The 20,801-nt window shown below is 35.3% G+C and overlaps 2 protein-coding genes across 5 annotated transcripts in view; one reads left to right on the top strand and one right to left on the bottom strand.

Moving 5' to 3' along the window:
* Positions 1 to 20,801, top strand: part of PAQR3 (progestin and adipoQ receptor family member 3) — a 56,706-nt gene that overhangs the window by 8,422 nt on the left and 27,483 nt on the right. Inside the window, exons 3-7 of one of the 3 annotated variants that reach the window (XM_074396338.1) lie at positions 882 to 1,037; positions 4,516 to 4,713; positions 7,416 to 7,506; positions 10,378 to 10,525; positions 13,137 to 13,219. In XM_074396338.1, coding sequence (XP_074252439.1) covers positions 882 to 1,037; positions 4,516 to 4,713; positions 7,416 to 7,506; positions 10,378 to 10,520 — 588 coding nt within the window. In that variant the 3' untranslated portion in view covers positions 10,521 to 10,525; positions 13,137 to 13,219. Of the gene's footprint in view, positions 1 to 881; positions 1,038 to 4,515; positions 4,714 to 7,415; positions 7,507 to 10,377; positions 13,095 to 13,136; positions 13,257 to 20,801 lie in introns of those variants that run through there. The other 2 variants (XM_074396339.1, XM_003923935.3) reach the window with 2 other exon arrangements.
* The window catches only part of BMP2K (BMP2 inducible kinase), a 131,388-nt gene continuing 128,347 nt past the window's right edge, over positions 17,761 to 20,801 (bottom strand). For both annotated transcript variants that reach the window (XM_039468211.2, XM_010334723.3), the window contains one exon: positions 17,761 to 20,769. In XM_039468211.2, the coding sequence (XP_039324145.1) occupies positions 19,349 to 20,769 (1,421 nt within the window). In that variant the 3' untranslated portion in view covers positions 17,761 to 19,348. The remainder of the gene's footprint in view (positions 20,770 to 20,801) is intronic.

Below are 20,801 nucleotides of genomic sequence, written 5' to 3'. Positions count from 1 at the left end.
ATGAGGTCTCCCTGTGTTGCCCAGCCTGGTCTCGAACTCCTATGCTCAAGTGATCCTCCCACCATGGCCTTTCAAAGTGCTGGGGTTACAGGCATGAGCCACTACAACACTGGCCTGTTTTTTCTTGAAGGCAATAAAGTTGTGTTTACCTTAGAACTATAAAGTAAATTCTATACAATGAATCTTAGACAGACATGAAAATTCTTAACTGAAAAAAAGCAAATTTGTGGAACAGAACACATAGTGTGATTTCATTTAATTTTAAAATGTGTATATATATATATTTATCATGTGTGCATTTGTGTAGACTAATACATCACAGGTGTTTGACATATACATTGAAAAATATCTGGAAAGACACAACAGATGTTAACAGTGGCTACTTCTGGGGAATAGATTGAGTGAAAGGGTCTTATATTTATGTTCTTTGGTTTTTTGTTAAGGATATGTTTTGCTTCTGTAGTAAATATTCTTCTTTTTTTTTTCTTTTTTTCTTCTTTTGACCTGTGTCTAGAAATACAGTAAATACTCTTTAAAAAGAAATGAATTCATGGATCAAAACAAGCCTCAGATGATAGTTTTAAAACATTTATGTTGTTTAATTTTCCCATTACTGTGCTATTTATTTATAATTTTCATTTTATAATATAGTTATTTTAAATTTTCTCTGTCATTATTATTATCTCCATTTTACCCATGAGGAAATTGAGGCATTAGAGTAATGACATGGTTTGCTCTACTATAAGGCACAGAGCTAGAATCCAAGCCCATGAAAAGTTTGAATTGAAAGCCTAGCCTCTTAACTGCTTCCCTGAACATCATGCATAAGTTGCTTTAGTTTCTTTAGTCACTTTGTTAAGATTTTTTTTTATTTTCCATAGGTCTGTATGCTTTGCTCTGTGGGCTATCATCTTTTTTCCTGCCACCGGTCAGAAAAAACATGTCGAAGATGGATGGCATTAGATTATGCAGGAATTTCTATTGGCATACTGGGCTGCTATGTCTCAGGAGTATTTTATGCATTTTATTGTAATAACGTAAGTAGATTAGGACATTTTACATTCTACCTTTCATATAGGTCTTGGGTTTTCTTGGCTTGGTTCTTTTGAATTTCTGAATAAGTACATAATTAATTTATAGAATAAATAGAAGAGTCTTATATAAGCATAAACTTATTTTTCAAAATGGTCCTGTCATTTCTAACATCTGTTTATCAGTTCCATATTTATTTTGCTAATTTTCTATTGGAAAATATATATACAGTTATTTTCTGAAACGTACTGTAGACATTAAATTATTAATGTTTTCACTAAATATGTATGGCTGCATGGTTCCTCAGATATACACATTATATATCTTTTATTTGTGTGTTTATAGAATTGAAGTTAAAAATAACACTTGTTAAAATTATGAAGTTGTTTACTGCTTTCCATTCCTTTTTCCTCCTCTCAGTGAAAAAGAATAAATGAAAGTATATCTGAATTTATTAATCCATATTCTTCTGTAAAAAATGTTTTCCTGTCCTCAGTCTTACATTTAGGGGTAGGCCTATAAGACAGAACAGGTAGGGTGAATGTCTTTAACAATGCGAGGTGTGTCTTTTCTGAGTTCTGGATCAACTCTGCTTTCTGTCCATAAGTTCATACAAAAGTCAGTTTTTGCCTTTTGCAAAGCAGCATTTGCAACACTGTAATCAGATAATACAGCACCTGACCTAAAAATAGTGGCCAACCAAACCTTATTAGAACCCCTAACTCATTACCTCATGTTCCAGCCAAGAAGACAAATTGAAAGTTCCCATGGGCTCAGTACATCTCAAGTTCTCCCTTTCAGAAAGTCCCCTTTGACCCTACTTTGTTTTCCTCCTGTTTTTCTACCATACCTTTGTTTTTTCTTTTGCCCTTTTAGTTATCTCCCTTTCAGAACCAAGACTGAGCTTCTCCCTCAGGAGCAATATACCTGCTACTTATTTCTAGTCCTAGTCACAAAGAATAGAACCTGTCCTGCCCAAGGCCCACCATGTAGTAGGTGCTGTAAGGCAGGGGTCATCAACCCCCAGAACCTGTCTGTGGCCTGTTAGGAACCAGGCCACACAGCAGGAGGTGAGCAGGCAACCAAGAGAAGTTTCCTCTTTACAGGGAAGCTTCCATTTACAAGGGAAGTTTAGTATTTGCAGTCACTCCCCATCACTCAAATTACCACCTGAGCTCCAGCTCCTGTCAGATCAGCAACATTAGATTCTCATAGGAGCACGAACCCTATTGTGAACTGCACATGCAAAGGATTTAAGTTGTGCATTCCTTATGAGAATCAAATACTTGATGATCTGTCACTGTGTCCTGTCACCCCCAGATGAGGGCTGTCTAGTTGCAGGAAAACAAGCCCAGGGCTCCCACTGATTCTACATTATGGTAAGTTGTATAATTATTATTATTATTATTGCAATGTAATAATAATAGAAATAAAGTGCACAATAAATGTAATGTACTTGAATCATCCCAAAACCATCCCTGCCTGCCCCACCCCCGCATCACAGCACAATTCATGGAAAAATTGTCTTCCACAAAACTAGTCCCTGGAGCCAGAAAGGTTGGGGACCACTGCTCTAAGGCACAGTCCCCAGCCTTCATTTATTGGGAAGATTGGCCACAGTGTGGGATTCCTCAGATTGCTTGGGTTTTTCAGTAGACCTTTGTCTCTACACAATAGCAGAGAAAATTGTCAACATATCTGGTATGAAAATTAGCGAAGAGAAAAATCACAAATTTGATTTGAATATGTAAGAGCATTATTGTAGCTGCTTAAATGTGAACTATTTGCTTTTTAGGCCTAATCGCTTTGGAACATAAGCACATAATTAAATATATATGCAGGCAACCTTGTTGTAAATTGACTTGATTTTAGTAGTATACTATTTATTTCTGCTCAGCTTTCATAACTTACTCATTTCGCATGAAACTGTTTACATCTTTAAAAAAATTAGAACATACTGATAACCAGGTGCTTGTAATTTTTTAATTGTTTTGTTTATCTTATTCTGTATTTGTCTGAAACTGTTTTTCATTTATCTCTTGCTAAACATCAAAGTGAGATACTTTTTATAAATCTCTTACAAGAAAAACTAAAAGTCCAAGATAGATTAGAAAGATAAAGGAACTACTGTAGTTGATACAGTCAGTCCATAATTGTTTAAAGGAAAAATTGGTTTCTTCCTTCTTGTTTCTAATCATTTTCAAATACTCAGTTGCTGTAGACTTATAAAAGGCTCATTTTACTTTTTAAGGAACACAGCTGCTTTCAGAATAAAATTGGAAACTATGGACCCTAGATCCAGTAGAATGTACTTTTCAGCACACCTAAACAAACAATCTGACATTTCATTTCAGGAAGTTAATATCCCCAGAGAAGTCCTTGAAGCCCAGATTAAGAACTCTTGTCTTATGTGACTTTTGACTTTAAGATCAGCTAACTGCTTATTTAAATACCTATGTATCCCATAAGCCCTTCAAACCTAAGCTAAGTGTGTATTCTTTCATGCTCCTATTCTCTTCCCCCATCACACACACACCAAACCTGGACCAAACAAACAAAGATGTTTGTTCATTTGCTTCATTAATAGAAGCCATTTATGTGGCCTTTCAGGCTAAAAACAGTGAAGCTTTCCTCTACTGCCCTCTCACACATCCAGTCAGCCATTATGACTTGAGCTTATTTCAAAAATGCCTCCTAAATCTGGTGCTCACATCAACTTTATTCAACAGGAGTCTCTGCCCTCATTCTCTCTTTGAATAAACTAATATCTTTCTAGCGGTTTCCTTTCACTAAACTGATGTCAGAGTCGTCTTTCTGATAAGTCAGTTTGAAAAGCAGCCATGTCATACTATTCTTAAAGAATTCTGCTATTCCTCCAGTGCCAATGTGGTAAAGTTCAAAACATTTAGCCTAACAGTATGCCTTTTCAGCCTTTCTTCTCAAAACTTCCTGCTGCATTTGCTGTTCTCTTTCCTGAGAGCTCTGTCTTTCCACAAAGTCTTAGATGTCATATCCTCTAAGAAGCATTTTTTAGCTACCAAGTGAAGTTAACTGTTCTCTCTTCTATGGTTCTACAATGTTGTGTTCCTAACGCAGTTACAATATGTGCCATAAGATTATAATCATTTGTTTACATGTCTGCCCCTTCCATAGTCTGTGAGCTCACCACTGGGAGAGTCCATGTCGTAGTCATCTTTGCTTTTATAGGACTTGAACTGTGCCTAGCACATAATAGGTAATTAGAAAATGATTTTGTATGGATAAACGTGATCTTCTACCAGCTCACTTTGGAACTTGATTTGTCATCCTGAGAAACCTAAACATTGTATGGAACATATTTTTTAAGGAAGGGGGATGATCCTGTTTTGAAGGGCAAATACAAAGTAAATAGAGTTTGGAATTTGTAATGTAAAAGCCAAGATTACATTTTCAGTTCCTTTAATGTTAATAACGTAATTAAAATTTGATTTTCTTTCATTTTAGTACTGGCGTCAGGTGTACTTGATCACAGTGCTTGCTATGATCCTGGCAGTGTTCTTTGCGCAGATTCATCCCAATTACCTCACACAGCAATGGCAAAGGCTTCGTTCTATCATCTTTTGTTCTGTTTCGGGATATGGAGTGATTCCCACTCTTCATTGGGTTTGGCTCAATGGAGGAATCGGTGCTCCTATTGTACAGGTAGGTTGAATGTAGTTGATATTTTTCTTTTTTTTTCTTTCAATTTTATTCCTTTTGGGTAAAGTAGTATAATCAGGCCAAGTGGGTGGATGTTTGTCATTTCAGAACATATTTGTAACTGCATATTGATGCCATATTTTCACAGCCATGTAAATAAGCATACCTTGCAGAAGTCGAGGTAAAATCTAAATAATGTTTTTCTCTGAGTTGCCTTTATGTAAAATAATACATTCTTATTCTGTTACCTTTAATATATAAATACCCAAGTCCTTTTTTGTGGAGGAAGACTCTAAAGTTTCTAGCTTTGTCTGCTGAATCAGTGATAATGGCAATGATAATGCAAGTATAGAAATAGGAGCAAGTGATCTTTTAAAGGGGGTGAAGGGAGGTTGGGAAGGATTTTTTGTGGACCCGATAAGTTTAGGGTGCCCGTTTGATGTAAAGGTAGAGATAAGATCTGAGATTTCAGCCAGAGTTTGAGACTGGAAATAAAGATTTAGAAATCATCATTGTATTGGTAGCTGGAGCCAGGGAAGCATATTTAATCCAGCAAGGAAAATATGTTGAGAAATAAAAGAAGAGCTATTTATTAGAATCGGGTATTTTGGGGGAACAGTTGATGTGCATTAAGAAGAGCCTCAGTGAGAACTCAGGATCCTTGAGATAAGGATTAGAAATAAGACTTACATTCTTAGAGATCGTTATAAAAATGCTCTAAGTATACACTAGAGAGTAAACTTGAGAATTTTTAATATAAGTAAATAAGCCAAGAAATCTGACAGAAATCACATATACTTGTTGCAATGGGACCTTTGTTTAGAATGTGTAACTTTAAAGGTGGGTTTTATTCGAAAGAATCAGATTTTACTAGAAGAGGAGGGACCATTAGTGGGCTTACATTTATTTGCATGAAGTTGGCAACAGTATAGTGGAAAACAGTTGGGTATACAGCTGAAAAGAAAGGAAGTTCTGTGACAGAGTGAATTGAAAGATAGGAACTGGCCACTTGTCCAATTTGAGGACAAGGGTGATGATTTCTTCATAAATTAGGAAATTGGGAGAAAGGTGAGACAGTAGTGATGAGGGATATCAGTAATCCTCCTATCTGTGAAAACATCTTTCCAACAATTTTGATTCACCAATAATAAGCAAATGGAATGGGGAACTGCCACTCTAGATAAATTCCAACTGGAATAATTAGTTGTTGACATAGAAGTGACCAAAATTTTTGGATGTGATAAACACATTTCTTTTGAGCTTATAATGACAAAAAGAATAAGACCCACTAAGTAAATTTTAGAGAAATTAAGAAAAAAATGGGAATTTTTTTTTGTATTCACAAATCTTAAAATGGAAAGATGGCTTAGATAATAGTTTTCAAAGATGGACCCCTAATATGATCACAGATCATTCCAGTGAGAAAGCAAAGGGAAACTTACAGAGCAATTCTGTAAGCTCTAATTTTAAAAAGATAGAAAGACAGGCACTTTAACCAAAGATTAAAAGGTCTGGAAGGGTTAACCTTGGGAGGCAGGATCAATTTGTGTTCTAGAATGTTTGAGAAATCTGACATTGATTAATTTGAAAAATATAGGAGTTAGGGAGGGCTATGATGATTCTCATGTTTCAAGAGGAAGGAGAAATTTGTTTTTATTTTTTTATTTCTTTGAAACAGTCTCTCTCTCTCTCTCTCTCTCTCTCTCTCTCTCTCTCTCTTTTTTCTCTCTCTCTCTCTCATCCTCAAAGTCCTCAGCTCAAGCAGTCCTCCCACCTCAGCCTCCCAAGTAGTTAGGACTATAGATGTGCACCACCATGCTCAGCTAATTTAAAACATACAAAAATTAGCTGGGCTTGGTGGCGTGTGCCTGTAATCCCAGCTACTCAGGAGGCTGAGGCAGGAGAATTGCCTGAACCCAGGAGGTGGAGGTTGCGGTGAGCCGAGATCACGCCATTGCACTCCAGCCTGGGTAACAAGAGTGAAACTCCGTCTCAAAAAAAATAAATAAAAATTAAAATTAAAAAAATCATAGAGATAGGAGTCTTACTATGTTGCTCAGGCTAGTGTTGAACTCCTGTCCTCAAATGATGCTTCTGCCAAAGCCTCCCAAGATGGTAAGATTGCAGGCATAAGCCATGCACCCAGCCTGTCCTTATTTCTTAAATGAGTTCTTAGTAAATTAGGTTTATAACTAGTATTAGGAACAATATGTATAAGGATAGCTTGCTAGATTTCCTCAGGGCCAGGAAAGCCTTTTCAATACTGTGTCAGTAGTGAGACAAAGTGCTTCATATAGTAGTATTCAAGAGGAACATTTATCTGGGATGTGTCTTGGGCAGACTCCTTAGGTCTTTTCCAGCCATAAGTTCCTGGTCTTCAGTGTCTTTGCTTATTTACCTGGCAACTCCATTCCCAAATGCATTCCACCCATATACCTACATTGTAGATGGAGTTGGGTGGGTACCCTTAGGAACTTCAGCATATTAAAAGCTCTAGCCCTTTTAGAAGCCTGACCATTAGGGCATTCTCTTTACTCCATTCTTGCAGATTGCTTCCAGCATATAAGAATAAGGTTTCTATTACTGGAGACAATCTACAAAACAATTCAGATTTAACAATCTTAAATTCCACTATTAGATTCATAATAAATTTGTAATTCAGTAACAGTAGGAAGATCTGTGAAAAAACATGTTTTGCTTTTCAGGACTTTGCACCCCGTGTAATTGTGATGTATATGATTGCTCTTCTTGCTTTCCTATTCTACATTTCTAAAGTTCCAGAGCGGTACTTTCCAGGTAGGTGTCTCTTTCATAGCAGTTTTGTATTGTTATTCTAAATATATATGCCCAAGGTATATGCATCAGATCATCAAAACTTAGTTTCATTTTTTAAATATTATTGGTTATGGAAATGGGTCCTCTCTTCTCAAATGTTACCTAAAACGTTGAAAGGGCTTTCACAACTTTTCCTTTCATCTTTCATCCTGACCATGTAATTTGAGTCCAGTAGGTGGAGTTGTCACTGTTTTATGGTTATGAACTAGTGACAAAGCTGACATTAGTCTTTTGAGTCTTCTGATTCCCAACCACTATTTCTTTTAAAAATGGAACACTATTAACTACAATTTACTTTTTTATATGCCAACTGGTTCTTTAAAAGTAATTTATATATGCAGAGACATATAAAGCAAGAAATAAGAAAAGCAAAGGATGGTAAAAAAAAAAAAGTGAAATCAGGTTTGAAAAGATCACTTCACAGTATGTATATCAAAGGGGTCTATAAAATAGATAAAGGTGACAAACCTGGCTTTAGGCTTCCTGGCACCCAGCATTAGGAAGAAAATGTGAAAGTTAAGAGCCTTTGTGTTTCCAAGATATACACAAGCCAATAGACTTTTTTTGTTCTTCAATGCAAAGAAAATATTTTCTGTTGGAAAATAACTAAGAGGACACTGGATGGAGTGAACAACATTCTCCAAAACCCATATTTGTTTGTTTTAGAACCTTAGCTCTTGAGTCAGACTGCTTGCGTTCAAGCCCTATTACGTGAGCTAAGTAAGGTACTTAAGCACTCTTAACTCCAGTTTCCTATCTAAAACATGGCAATACTTTTTTTTTCTAGTATTATAGTAAGGATTAGATGAGAAAATGCATATAACACAGTTGAGTGAGGATTAGATGAGAAAATGCACATAACATGTAATAAAGTTTCTAGCAATTAGTAGGGACTGAATAAATGATAGCAATTATTGCTATGTCCCCGCACCCTGGTCTTTTAAGTGAAATATGTGGCTTAGTAAGGGGCAGAGTGATGCAAATCTAGGTAAGTTTTGGCATAGGTCAGAAGTAACATTTAGAGTCATAAACTGATTTTTTTCAGTTTGGAGAGCTAGAAGTCAGGGAGCAGTTTAAATCTAAACTGCAAATTTATCCCCTCTTCTTTCTGGGCTAAGAATCACTTCCACAGTGAATCAGAGAAGGGATTGTACCACTCATCATGTGTGCTGGGGAGGAAGAATGGGTGAGACACCGTGGCCTAGGTGCATCCCACAGATCCTCAGGCATTCCTCTGTGTACTTGGTTTTCCACCACTGAGCTTTAAATAAGAATGGAAAATACAAGGGAAAACCTGAGTTGTAAACATGAGGATTTGTGAACAGATCTAGGACATGCTGCTGATTTGAAGACCAACCATCTTCCAGGTAGGGCCAGAATTTCCCTTAGAAAACAATTCTGGTAAAATATATTTTTGTATCACTTTATTAATAATTCTTTTTAAAATTCTGTTTTTTTCTTTATAATAGACAAGTAGAACACTAAACCATGAAAATTCTCTATGTGATAATGACCGTAGTGGTTTTAGGCCTTAAAATTTACAGATCAGGAGTCACCAATTGTTTAATATAGGACATCTCTAAAAAATCAAATTTTTTGTAACTTAACCTTCCCCAAGACACACTTGACATAAAATGTGCCCCATGTAGCAGAATATCCAGAGTTCCGGTACATGAGAGCAGAGGAGATAAGGAAACTAAAAAAATTAAAAGTCTTTACAGTGAAAAGTGATAGTCTCAAATGTTCATGTATAAATACCTTAGAAACTGTCTCTGGCAAGTCCTCAGGTATGACTTCACTACTGGGAAATAAAATAAATTTTAACCTAAAAGCTTTCACTCCCCTCAGGTCGAATGTTTACAAATGCATATACAATACAATGGCATTCAGTGGGTCCCAGGATCCCTAAGGTGTCCATGGATAGAATTGAGTGGATCTCTGATAGTTGTATTAGATAATCAATATTTGTTGTAATCCTCTATATTTTGTTTTTTAAAAAAATACAGGTCTGTAGGCTTCATTAGATTGCCAGAGGAGTCCATGGTACAAAAAAGGCTAAGAATCTTGTTGACATATACTTTAAAATCTGTGTACTGTACTGATTGGTAAGAAAAAAAAAGGGTCAAGAATATTTACATTATAAGACCATAGAAGCACCATGAGTATGTTATTTACATTGAAATTATTATAGATCTGTATTTTGTTACTCACTGAGAAAGCTCAAGATTTCCATATGTTAATCTTAGAATTTAACATTTGACCACAAAGAGATTAAATTGTTCTCTGAAGTTGTATATGAACTGATGAACCTTAGTTAATTAACCCATTACTTATTACATCCTGCAGATTATTCCATTAGTTAGAGAGCTCAAGATTCAGGTCAGCACTTTTTCTTTGAACACCTGCATGAAATAAAAAGTGCCTCTAGTAGATTTATATCTAAACACAACAGTATATCTGCTTCTCACAAAATTACCCCATGATTTATAACATCTAGTTTCTTTTGCCTCTCTCAATAATTTTTGGTTGTTCATTCTGCCAAATATGAGTTGAGACGTGGGAGGCATTAAGGTCAAATTCCTGAAATTAAGTTAGGTTTTGAAAACACACTTGGAATAGCGTTTCTAATGTTAACTTGTGTACTTAAAAAATAAAACCTTAAAACTGACCCATAGATAAATTGATTCATTTTTAAAAACATTTGGATCTCCAGTTAGCACTCTGAGACTACCAAAATTTTTCTGCTGCTAAGCCATACATCCAAGAAATATATTTTTCTTTTAATGTCAACTTACTGAAATCAATATTATTTTCTTTCTACCTTCTTTCCAGGACAACTAAACTACCTCGGATCAAGCCACCAAATATGGCATATCCTTGCAGTAGTGATGTTATATTGGTGGCATCAGTCAACAGTGTATGTCATGCAGTACAGACATAGCAAACCTTGTCCTGACTATGTTTCACATTTGTGAATTAGGTATGGCCACCTGATGAATTCAGTTGTTAAGCAATATATAATGGGGAATTGTATACCCCACTATTTCTAAGAGTCCCATTAGTTTTCCCTTTTTCCTCTTTGAATATTGCTTTATAAAAATGGGGAAAAAAGCATACTTGAGGATCTGTAGTAATAACTGCTTTATAGGACCCTTAAAACTATTAATTTGCTGCTTGTACAGAAAGTGAAAATTAGTTGGCAATCATATGAAACATCTGAATAACAACAATGAATGGGAAACTAGTGTAGAAATAGAATTCATTTTATTTAGCACCAGCTTAATTTCTTTAGGAAGGGCTCATCTCCATTAGAAAATGGAGTCATCCTATGTGCTTAACTATTTTCAGTAAATTATCAAGTTTAAGTGCCTAATCAAGGCAAGGGTTATTTCAGCCTATGCTTAATACAAACTAGGATAGTGATTTTAAATAATCACTAGCCTTTACATACATGATTTGTGAGAAACTGGCACTTATGATATTATATCCTTTAGCTATAGGTTCTCCTCTCCCTAAGAACATTAGATATTTTAGTTTTCCAGAACAAAAGCATTAAACTTATCCTGTAAGTTGAGAGAAGGGTTGAGAAGAGGAAAAGAATTTGCCATTTCCTATCAGATAAAATTCATATTAGAAACTAAATACAGGATTAGACAACAAATTATATGGTCAAACAACATAGTCTTTAGCCACCTAAACATTTTAATTCCAGATATTATTTAATTCTATATAATAGCTGAATTCTTTTGAGTGGATTACAGAAGGTTTTTGATCCCAAAATTCCAGAGAGCTTTCAATTCTCTGAATTTGTAGTCCTGAATATCCCAGTGATGGGGGTTCCCAGCTGCATGGGTGCTACTTTCAAGGCCATAGAATCTAGATGGCCCTGTCTTGACCCTGAAATGAACCTTAAGCCTTAGAACAAAGTCATACAGATGCCCCATTTGATACTATGGTTATTCACCTGTGCTCTAGTCCTCAGTTTCTGCATGTGTTAGCATTGCATTGATAAATCAGAATCTTGATAAACACTTAATATTTGGACCTGAAGGTTTAAACTTTCTCTGTATTGTATATATTTAAAAAATAGATCTCACTGCCCTACCATACACTGTAGCCCCCTTGTTCTTTGGTCTTTCATATGCATTAAATACCTTAAAGCAGATGTTCATAAAAACTTACATTGGAATATAAAGTATTACCCAAGTTTCTTAATGAGTTGACATGAGCTGTTTTAAATACTGGTGTATTTTCAGAACAGTAAAATTACTGAATATCAGAAAAAAATGTTGATTGGTGATGAAACTTATTCCCAAAATGCCTTTTGTACATAGAGTATTTGGAAAGTTTAATGTGCCTCAATTAATACATCAGTAAAATGTTGTGTTTTTTTTCCAGTGTAGTGTTTTTGGAATATAAATTCCCCATGCTAATATCTCAGCAAAGAGAATTTCCCCCCTGCCGGCTCAGTCAGGAATACTGTGTCTTACCCATCATTATGATAGAATGCTGCTTTGAAAATGGCTATATTACCTTCTACGGTTAAAAATTTGATCCCAATCCTAAATAACAGAAACTTTTGGTGCAACAGTAATAGGATGTATTTCCCCTAGAACTTCCCTTATTGGTTTACATGATTTTATTGCCTTTAAATAGGTATTTTGTCATTTTGGCCAAACAAAAAACACTAGAGTAGTTATAATTAAGTTGAAAATTAGGAGAAAGGCATTATTTTAGTTATGGAGCCATTTTTATTATAACATTTTCTCAAAATAAAATTGAATCTTATTTCAATTTTAATTTTTCCAGTCCCTGTTTGTTATATGAATTAATGTTTGTCATCTGAATTAATACATAAAAAGAGCATTCTGTGTTTTTAAATCACGGTTTCTTTAAATTTAAAAGGTATACAGTCTTTCTGTAGGGAAAATTGTTCCATGTAAACATTTCAACTTCTTATAAAAATGTTAACTATTGTAAGAAAGTTATCCTTTCATTTTTTCATTGCTATGATGTATTTATTATAAAGTAGGGAATGAATGAATGTGGATTGCTGTCAACTAGAAATATTTCTGTATGTCAGTCAGCATTTAACGACCACCTACTGTGTGCACAGCACTACTGGTAAAATTTTGAAGACATTGTTAACATTAAAAAATGTTTTAAAGTTGTCTACAAATCTGAGCCTTGTAATGATGTATATTTATTTTTGTTTTATAGATTTATTAAAATACACTATCTAGTTAACAGTACTAAAAAAGACTGGTTGTAATTTTACCAATGTGTAAACTATAAAAGCTTTTTGCCTACAGATTTTACAAGTACATTTTAAAATTATCTATAGCTGTTGTAAATTGTCTAGCAATTTATATGGTTGTGGTTAACTCATTTAAGAAACAATTATCTTTCTATATTAAGCCATTTTCAAATAGCAAGACAGTGCTTGTCTTTTTTTTGTTATTATACTAACTGCAATTCAGTAAGCTGCATGACAAAATATGTATTATGTAAATAAACTGGGTTTACTAAATATTTTTAAGTGCTGCTTGTCATTCTTTGTAATACATAACAACTTTAAAATCGTATTTTAGAATCAGGAATGAAGATTCAGGGAATGTCTGTCACATCTTTTGGCATCCCACCTGGACAGAATATCCGATTTGAAGATTGTGATTGACTGGCATAAAACTGTACAACTCTCCATTTGCCAGGTACCTACTAGATTGTATTTTGCCCCATATTAAATGTCAAGGGGCAAAGCCTGTTCCTCTGAATTTCTGCTGGTTACTGAACTACATTAGGTTCCTGTCCACTCCAAATCATCATTCCTGGGAATTCTACCTCTGCCCAACTCTGTAAAGAATCAGCTCACGTATTAGAGAAGGGGTAGAAATATCTTATATGTACATTATCACAATAACTGTTTTCACTGAAGAGATGCAAATACGGTTCCCTGAAATTTTGTACCAGAATTCCTGAGTAATGAGATAATGATCCAGAACTGAAACCACCCTTAAGGAAAAATTTGTGGAAGGGAGAGGGAAATAGAAATAGGGAGTTTCTTGTGAAAAATGAATCTCCATCCTTTAAGAGAGCTGAAATGAACAGCCACCAAGGTTCTAGTCCTGCTCTGTAAAATCTGAGATCAAAATACTACCTAACATGCATGTAACCTCAGTTGTGGCAACCATCTGAACTATTTTTTTATGTGACAACAAAAGCTCAAGCTTTCAATAAGAATATTAACTACATGTTACATATGATGCTTAAGCTGGGCTTCCTTAAAAAGGTATTAATTGGGCCAGGTGTAGTGGCTCACCCCTATAATCCTAGCACTTTGGGAGGCTGAGGTGGGTGGATCACCTGAGGTCAAGAGTTCAAAACCAGCCTGGCCATCATGGTGAAACCTCATCTTAAAAAACAAAAAACAAAAAACAAAAAAAAAAAAAAAAAAGGTTATTAATTATCCAAAATAAATAGCTCAAATTGCAGCATATATTCATCTCAAATAGGTTAACTATAACTAAATTTGAACAGTAACACACTGCAAACTAATTCTGTTAAATAGAACTTTTCTAATCATTTGTGTTATTTTGCTGCTTTGTACCGTAATTCATTAAAAAGCCTGTTTCCACATAACTTTAGATGAATGTTACAACTTCAAAAAAAATGTCACTCATAAAAATAAGATGAATCTTTCCACAGTCCACCAATCTAAACACTCCAGTTTGTGGAATCATACATAATATTATAACCTTAATGCCAAGCTTAGTCCATCAATCCAATAAATAGGTTCTCTTTAATGTATCATAGCCTCTTTGCTGATATAATTAAGGATTATAGTGTTACCTAATCAAATAACCAGTATTTTATTCAACCAAAGATATTACCAGTCTTTAAAGATTTTTAAAAATAAATTATGTATAATGTAGAAGCTGCAAAACAAGTTACTCAGAAGGCAATACACAATATTTTTGCCTTACTGTCATCACTCTATCAGTAATTGCAGTGACTGACTGAAAAAATCATGCTATACAGTGTTCTTGCAAAAACTTTTAAGTCAAATGGGTTTTCTTACCTAAATTGTAAAATGTGAGCTCCTTAAGGAATAGGGAAAGAATCTCACCCATTTTTCTATTCCACTAGCTGCTACATAATAGGAGCTTAATGTTTGTGGTGTGAATGAAAGAACTGAATCTGAATAGAAATTTACATCCAAAACTTGTAATAAGACAAATAATAAAAAACTCCAAAGTCACTGATTATAAAGAATATGCAATCCATTTGGGATTTATTGCATTTAAAGAAAACAGATTATTAAAACAGGTATGATAAATACAGTAAGAAAATAACTTTAAATTTCAAACAAAACATAGTGAATCAGGGACAGAATTCAGTCAAAAAGAATAAGCAATGTAAAGGCAATAAAGTAATAAAATCAGTTAGTGCTTAATTAGGGAAGGGTGGTGGGGGGGTGGGGGGGCCTGGGAAGGGGAGACTGAGTCTATCTCATAACTGTTTCCCAGCTATATTTGAGGGCTGAAGTTACTTTAGCCAGTATGTTTTGTAACAAGTAGAAATACAATAAAGATGTAAATTTGATTTATTTAAAGGTTAAAGTTATTTGCTTAGTGGTACATAAAAGTCTTCAGAAAATTCAAGTTTAACAAAAAATGGAAGTGTAATCAAAGAAAGTGCACTTAAAGCTGTTTGCCAGCAATTAAAAAGTAGCTTCTATACAGCTTCTATTAGATGACTTTTCAATCATAAAAACAGCATAGTAATAAAAACAATTCTTTCAAAAGTAGCACTACAAATTTTAAAATAAAACAAAATAACCCCAAATCATGACCCTTTGCATTATCATCTACCTTATTCTTTTAGTAGCTTTTGTAAACTCTCACTAGGAGTGAATGTTCTCTTAGATATGATTGTGGTTGCAATTCCATTTTTTAAAAATTCACATTAAATCCACAGTAGAGAGATGTGACAGGCATGTATGTGTACATATTTTATCTTAATGTATAAAACACGACTGAGTATAAAAGTTGTCAAACTATTCATCATTTATGTTATTCTCACAGTAGGTATGTCATCTCATTCTCACAGTAGACTGTCAATTCAATAATTGGACCTAAAATGATAATAGGTTTGCTAAAAAGAAAAAAGAGAAAAAAGTTTTCTGCACATTCTAAATATATTAAAAACAAATGTACCCAAGCTCCTCAAAACTAGTGATATTAATACACTTGTACCTTCTAACAGTGCTTACGTGAAGTACCAAAACCTAAAGTAAACCAAGCAGAGTAGCTGACTGGAAACAAAACCATTCTGCCTGGTGAACTTCAGCATAGAAAAGTGAGCTCCACCTTAGATTTTCCACTAGCAAGAGGAGGACAACAGTCTATCATTCTTAAACAATAAACGGTGGGATTAAAAGCTGTGTCTGTTTGCAAATCCAGATAATGTCATAATTTACACATACACAGGGATTGGGGTAGGGGAAGATAATTACACTCCTGAATAAATATTCTAGTCAGCTAAATTTTCATCTGGCCTACAAGCTTTTCTCCTCCAACTAATATACTTACCATGCAATTTTGTGTCTTAGCAGATATATTCTTCAATGCCATAAAAAGCTGATCTTTTTAATACTAACATTTTACTGATGTGATAATATTAAAATAAGCAAATGGTCCACTTTTTAAAGGATTATTCAAAATCAACAAGCATTATTAAAGCTGTTAGGAAACAACTTTGGCCTCAGAGTTTTGCTAGCTTCATAATTTACTTCTCTTAGTGATGTTCAAGTATAACAGGTTTAGAGTTATAACTACATCCTAAAGAAGCACAGGGGACACCAAATAATATTAGGAAAAAAAACCCATATATATATATATATATATTTGCTTAGTGGTATATATATAAAACCTTCCTTCCTTAAACCAAAATTGAACCATCCCATAATAGAGCCAAACTTTTACCGAGTGCTGTGTGCCAGGTGGTAAGCACTTTCACATACCTTGGGAGCTTTATTCTCATAAGGGAATGACCTGAGCATCAGCTGTGTGGAGTGACCTACACCAGGCATCCCCAAACTACGGCCCGTGGGCCGCATGCGGCCCCCTGAGGCCATTTATCCGGCCCCCCGCCGCACTTCAGGAAGGGGCACCTCTTTCACTGGTGGTGAGAGGGGCACAGTATGTGGTGGCCCTCCAACGGTCTGAGGGACAGTGAACTGGCCCCCTGTGTAAAAAGTTTGGGGACGCCTGACCTACACCATGACCATGATTCTGGGGGATGATGAATGAAAATGCAAAGTATAAATCTATACTCCTTAGTTAAATGCCTCTACTTCAACACAAAGGAATCTCTCCATTTCTATCCCATTGAACCCCCAATTTAATCCTGTATCTCTTCTCTGAGCTACAATCTTGAAAGAAGAAAGTCACTGTGCTGTGTTATAAGAATGTAAATATTTTAAACTGTCAGAGTTCTTTCCTCAGAATTTATCCAACATTATAAGCCAAAGCGTCTACATCAGTGTCTGAATCATTTAAAATTATTCAGTGTATTGAAAAGCGAGTAAAAATATATGTATTTCCTGTTTACATTTGAAGGAGACCACATTAGTTTATCCTCTACCCCTTTTCTAAGTGATAAAACTCATGCGATCTAGCACAGACCAAGGACTAATACAATCAAGAAGCATATTGTGTACACCTCAACAGATTTTCAATTTTAAAAAATTATTGTTTGATACAAACCTACTGTAGTTCATGAATTTACATGTGTAATCAACTCCTCACTTTTAATAGAAAGTATCACTTAAATCTATTTTGTAAAGTTTTTAAACATCTACTTGAGCATTTGCATTCTCATCAACCTGAGGAAAAAAAAAAAAAGTGGAGGAGGGGTGCAAACATATTTGCCTTTGGCACAAGGACAAGTAATTCGTGCAGTCCAGCTCTAAAAGTACAACTCGAAGTAATGATGTATTGCTTGGTCTGCCTCTGCTACATTGTGATTCACATATTGCTTCCCTATCCACAAATTTGTATTTGATTTAGCATTTAACAGAAGGAAAAAAAGCAATAAAAAGACAAATATGGGGTTTAGTTACATATACTTTGCTTCTTTCCAAGTTCAGAACTGTGAAAATAGGCAAATAGCTTATCCCATAGGGGCATTATAATTAAGAGATTCCTAATAAAATTACTCATAAAATATACTTTAATCGGGTTCAAAGACAGTTAATTTAAAATATAAAAATTAAACAGCGTGTCAGTTGATGAGTTTCTACTTTCTGTAAACGGTATTAACTGTTCTAGAAACTTCCAAATGTTAATCTGATAGCGCAGCACAATTAATTATAACTTAAAATAGTTATGGACACAGGAAGCACAGATACTATATTCACATTAATTCACATGTAATCTCTATCATTAAATAATTTCTATAAAATCTCAAGTTTCTAATTAGGATTTGTGGTGTAACAAAAGGCAAATTGGTAGCTGGGTTCTTTTCAGTAAAGACACAATCAACTAGCAGAGTTAAGATGCTAGTCCACCTTATATGCATTTTAGGATCTGGTTTATTAAGCAGAGGTACTTGCAGCAGGATGCATGAATCCTGCCTATAAGGCTTTGTGGGTGTCACCATTCTGTGCACTTTATTGAAACTATTCCACTTCCCAAACCTAATAAAAATAATTGTTGCTTATGACTTGGGGAATATTTGGTGAAGTTGCTAATAAAGTACATTATTAAATGCAACATGATTTCACATTGTAAATGTTTTGAAAATTCCATTTTTGCTACATTTTTCCTAAAATAAAATTTTTATATAACCCTTGTCCTTACTCCCAATTTTTTTTTCCCAATAGTCTGCTTTATTAGGGCCATAATAATTAAAGTTTGGGGCAAGAAGCCATTCATAAACAATATAAAGTGTTTATCTAGAGTAGTGAATGTTTTTTCTTCTACATAAATTTTTTCTTATTTCTTTTCAAATGTCAGATATTTCTCTTTATATTTTTGTTCCAGGATTCTATGCCATAGTCCATTCTTAAAATTTGTTTTGACAAAAATTATATATATATAGTATAACATTGTTTTGAAATATGTAAATTGTGAAACAGCTAAGTTGAGCTAATTAACATACACATTATTTCATATGTTTATCTACATATTCCATATTAATGGCACTTGTTTTTAAAAATGAAACAGAGTTTTAGGCACAATTGTCAGTTACTTCTGGCTCTGCTTTGTGGAAAAAGATGTATGCACTGAAATCTCTGCACTCTCCAGATAATAACTTTCTAATGCTTTAAGAGAACTAGATTGATTTTAACTGTGTGGAAATTAGAAGAGACCTTAAAAAAAATTCACAAGCATAACTAGTATATGTACAAATAACCCTAATTTTAGGGATATGCACACAAAAATGACATTCTGGTATCAAAAATAACAGTTTTACTGTCCCGTGTCAGTGGCTACACACCTGGAAAGGTGCCATGTACTTTCACTGGAAGTACCACACTTGCATTTCTGTGTTGTGATGTCAGTAGCAAAAACTCTTAGTTAGAGCTTGCAATTTAGCTCCCTTTTCTCCTGCTTGGAAGAGGCATCAAGTTACTACCCTGTAGAGATACTTCATTTTTCTATTTGGTTTATTTAAAAATCACCTATTCTGATTGATCTTTAAGAATGATATAAAGAGCTATCAAATTTTCTTTCAAATTCATAAAACTATTCATACTTTTTTGAAATAGGAGTTAATGCCAAGAATCCACCAGAAATATCTACTGTTTAGAAGGAAATGGAGCAGCACCAAATGGGTCTAATTCGACTGGTTGGGACTGTTGGGACTGATGTGGAGTGATGCTTTGCACCACAAGTTCTGTAAAGGGCACGGCACCAAAATCATCCATTTTCAATACATCTGCACTATGGAATGACCCATGTAGTGAATTTTGTCTTGGCCGCCCAGGCAGGACAGTATTGTGATCAGCACGGATGTCGCTCAAGCCCTGATGTGCAGGGTGCCATGACAGGTCTGAAGAATGGAAGGGCTTCGCACCAAAGGGGTCCAACAGGCTCTCCTCGGGTTGTAAAACAGTCCCCCTATCCTTCCCATCAGTCAATGCAACACTAATGTTCTCCTTGGAGTCTGAGATGGTTAAAAATTCATTGCTGCTTTGAGAGTCTCGGCGGCCCACTTTTTTGTGCCTGCGAGCCCTCTCTGGAGTGCGGTAGGTAGGCTTCAGAGTCTTCTTTGTGCTAGTTGGTGTGCCATGATGCCGCTTCCCATTACTTTTAGACATATCCTGCTTTGTGCGCCTTTGGCGAGAGGAGAGTTTCTGTAAGCTGCGCTGTTTGACTTTTTGCTGCTGGCTCCCTGTTATTTCCTCAAAGGGCACAAGCCCAAAAAGGTCCTCATTGCTTTCACTTTTACTTGTTGATGTGAGGAAGGGCTGAAATGGAGTGGAGCCAAATACATCTACACTTTTGGGATATCCAGGGAGAGTATGTGACTCAGGCCCCACCACATGGCATTCTTGTACATTGACCTTCTTGCTAAAAGGCGCTTTTGTGAATACATCAAATTCTTCCTGCTCGAGTCCCACAGCAGGAAACCTGTGTTGAGGAAGGTTCTTTTCATGCTTTTCTTGCTGGGGCTGTTGAGCATGCACTGCAAAGGGGATAGCGCCAAATACATCAAACTCCTGTTTGGGAGTCTCCACTCCAACATCAGAGGATAACTGAGCTGAGGCAAGGAATATTGTATTAAGATCTTGGGTTAGTCCACTGCCAGATGTGTCTCTGTAAACAGGGCTCATGTCACTGTACTTTGCTTTAGCATGCTCATAATCAGAATCAGAGCTATGTTTCTCCTCTTCTTCCTCATCTTCAGAATCCATGAGGAGAGGCCTATGACCCAGATTTTCTGGTTCAGTATCATCATCATTAAAATCTCCTTGTTCTCCCTGAAGAACTTCTTCATCCTCTTGCTCTTCCTCTTCACTGCTCTTAGGAGAGGGGGGATCTGATTCAAAATCACTTTCAGATTCATCATTCCCCTTTTGCACTTGACTCTGTACTGAGGTTTTCTTTCCAGTCCGCTGATCTTTAGATACTGGACTTGTTTTACTGTTCTTGATAGGGTTTGCAGTGCCATTTTCTTGATTTATAGATGAATATTCAGCTTTCTTTTCAGGAGAACCTGCAAGTTCAAAGAAAAATTATTACAGCACT

The sequence above is a fragment of the Saimiri boliviensis genome, chromosome 3 (assembly GCF_048565385.1).
Source record: "Saimiri boliviensis isolate mSaiBol1 chromosome 3, mSaiBol1.pri, whole genome shotgun sequence".
Taxonomy (NCBI): Eukaryota; Metazoa; Chordata; class Mammalia; order Primates; family Cebidae; genus Saimiri; species Saimiri boliviensis.
Note: the sequence above shows the minus strand (reverse complement) of the source record. Positions and strands in the feature narration are given on the sequence as shown.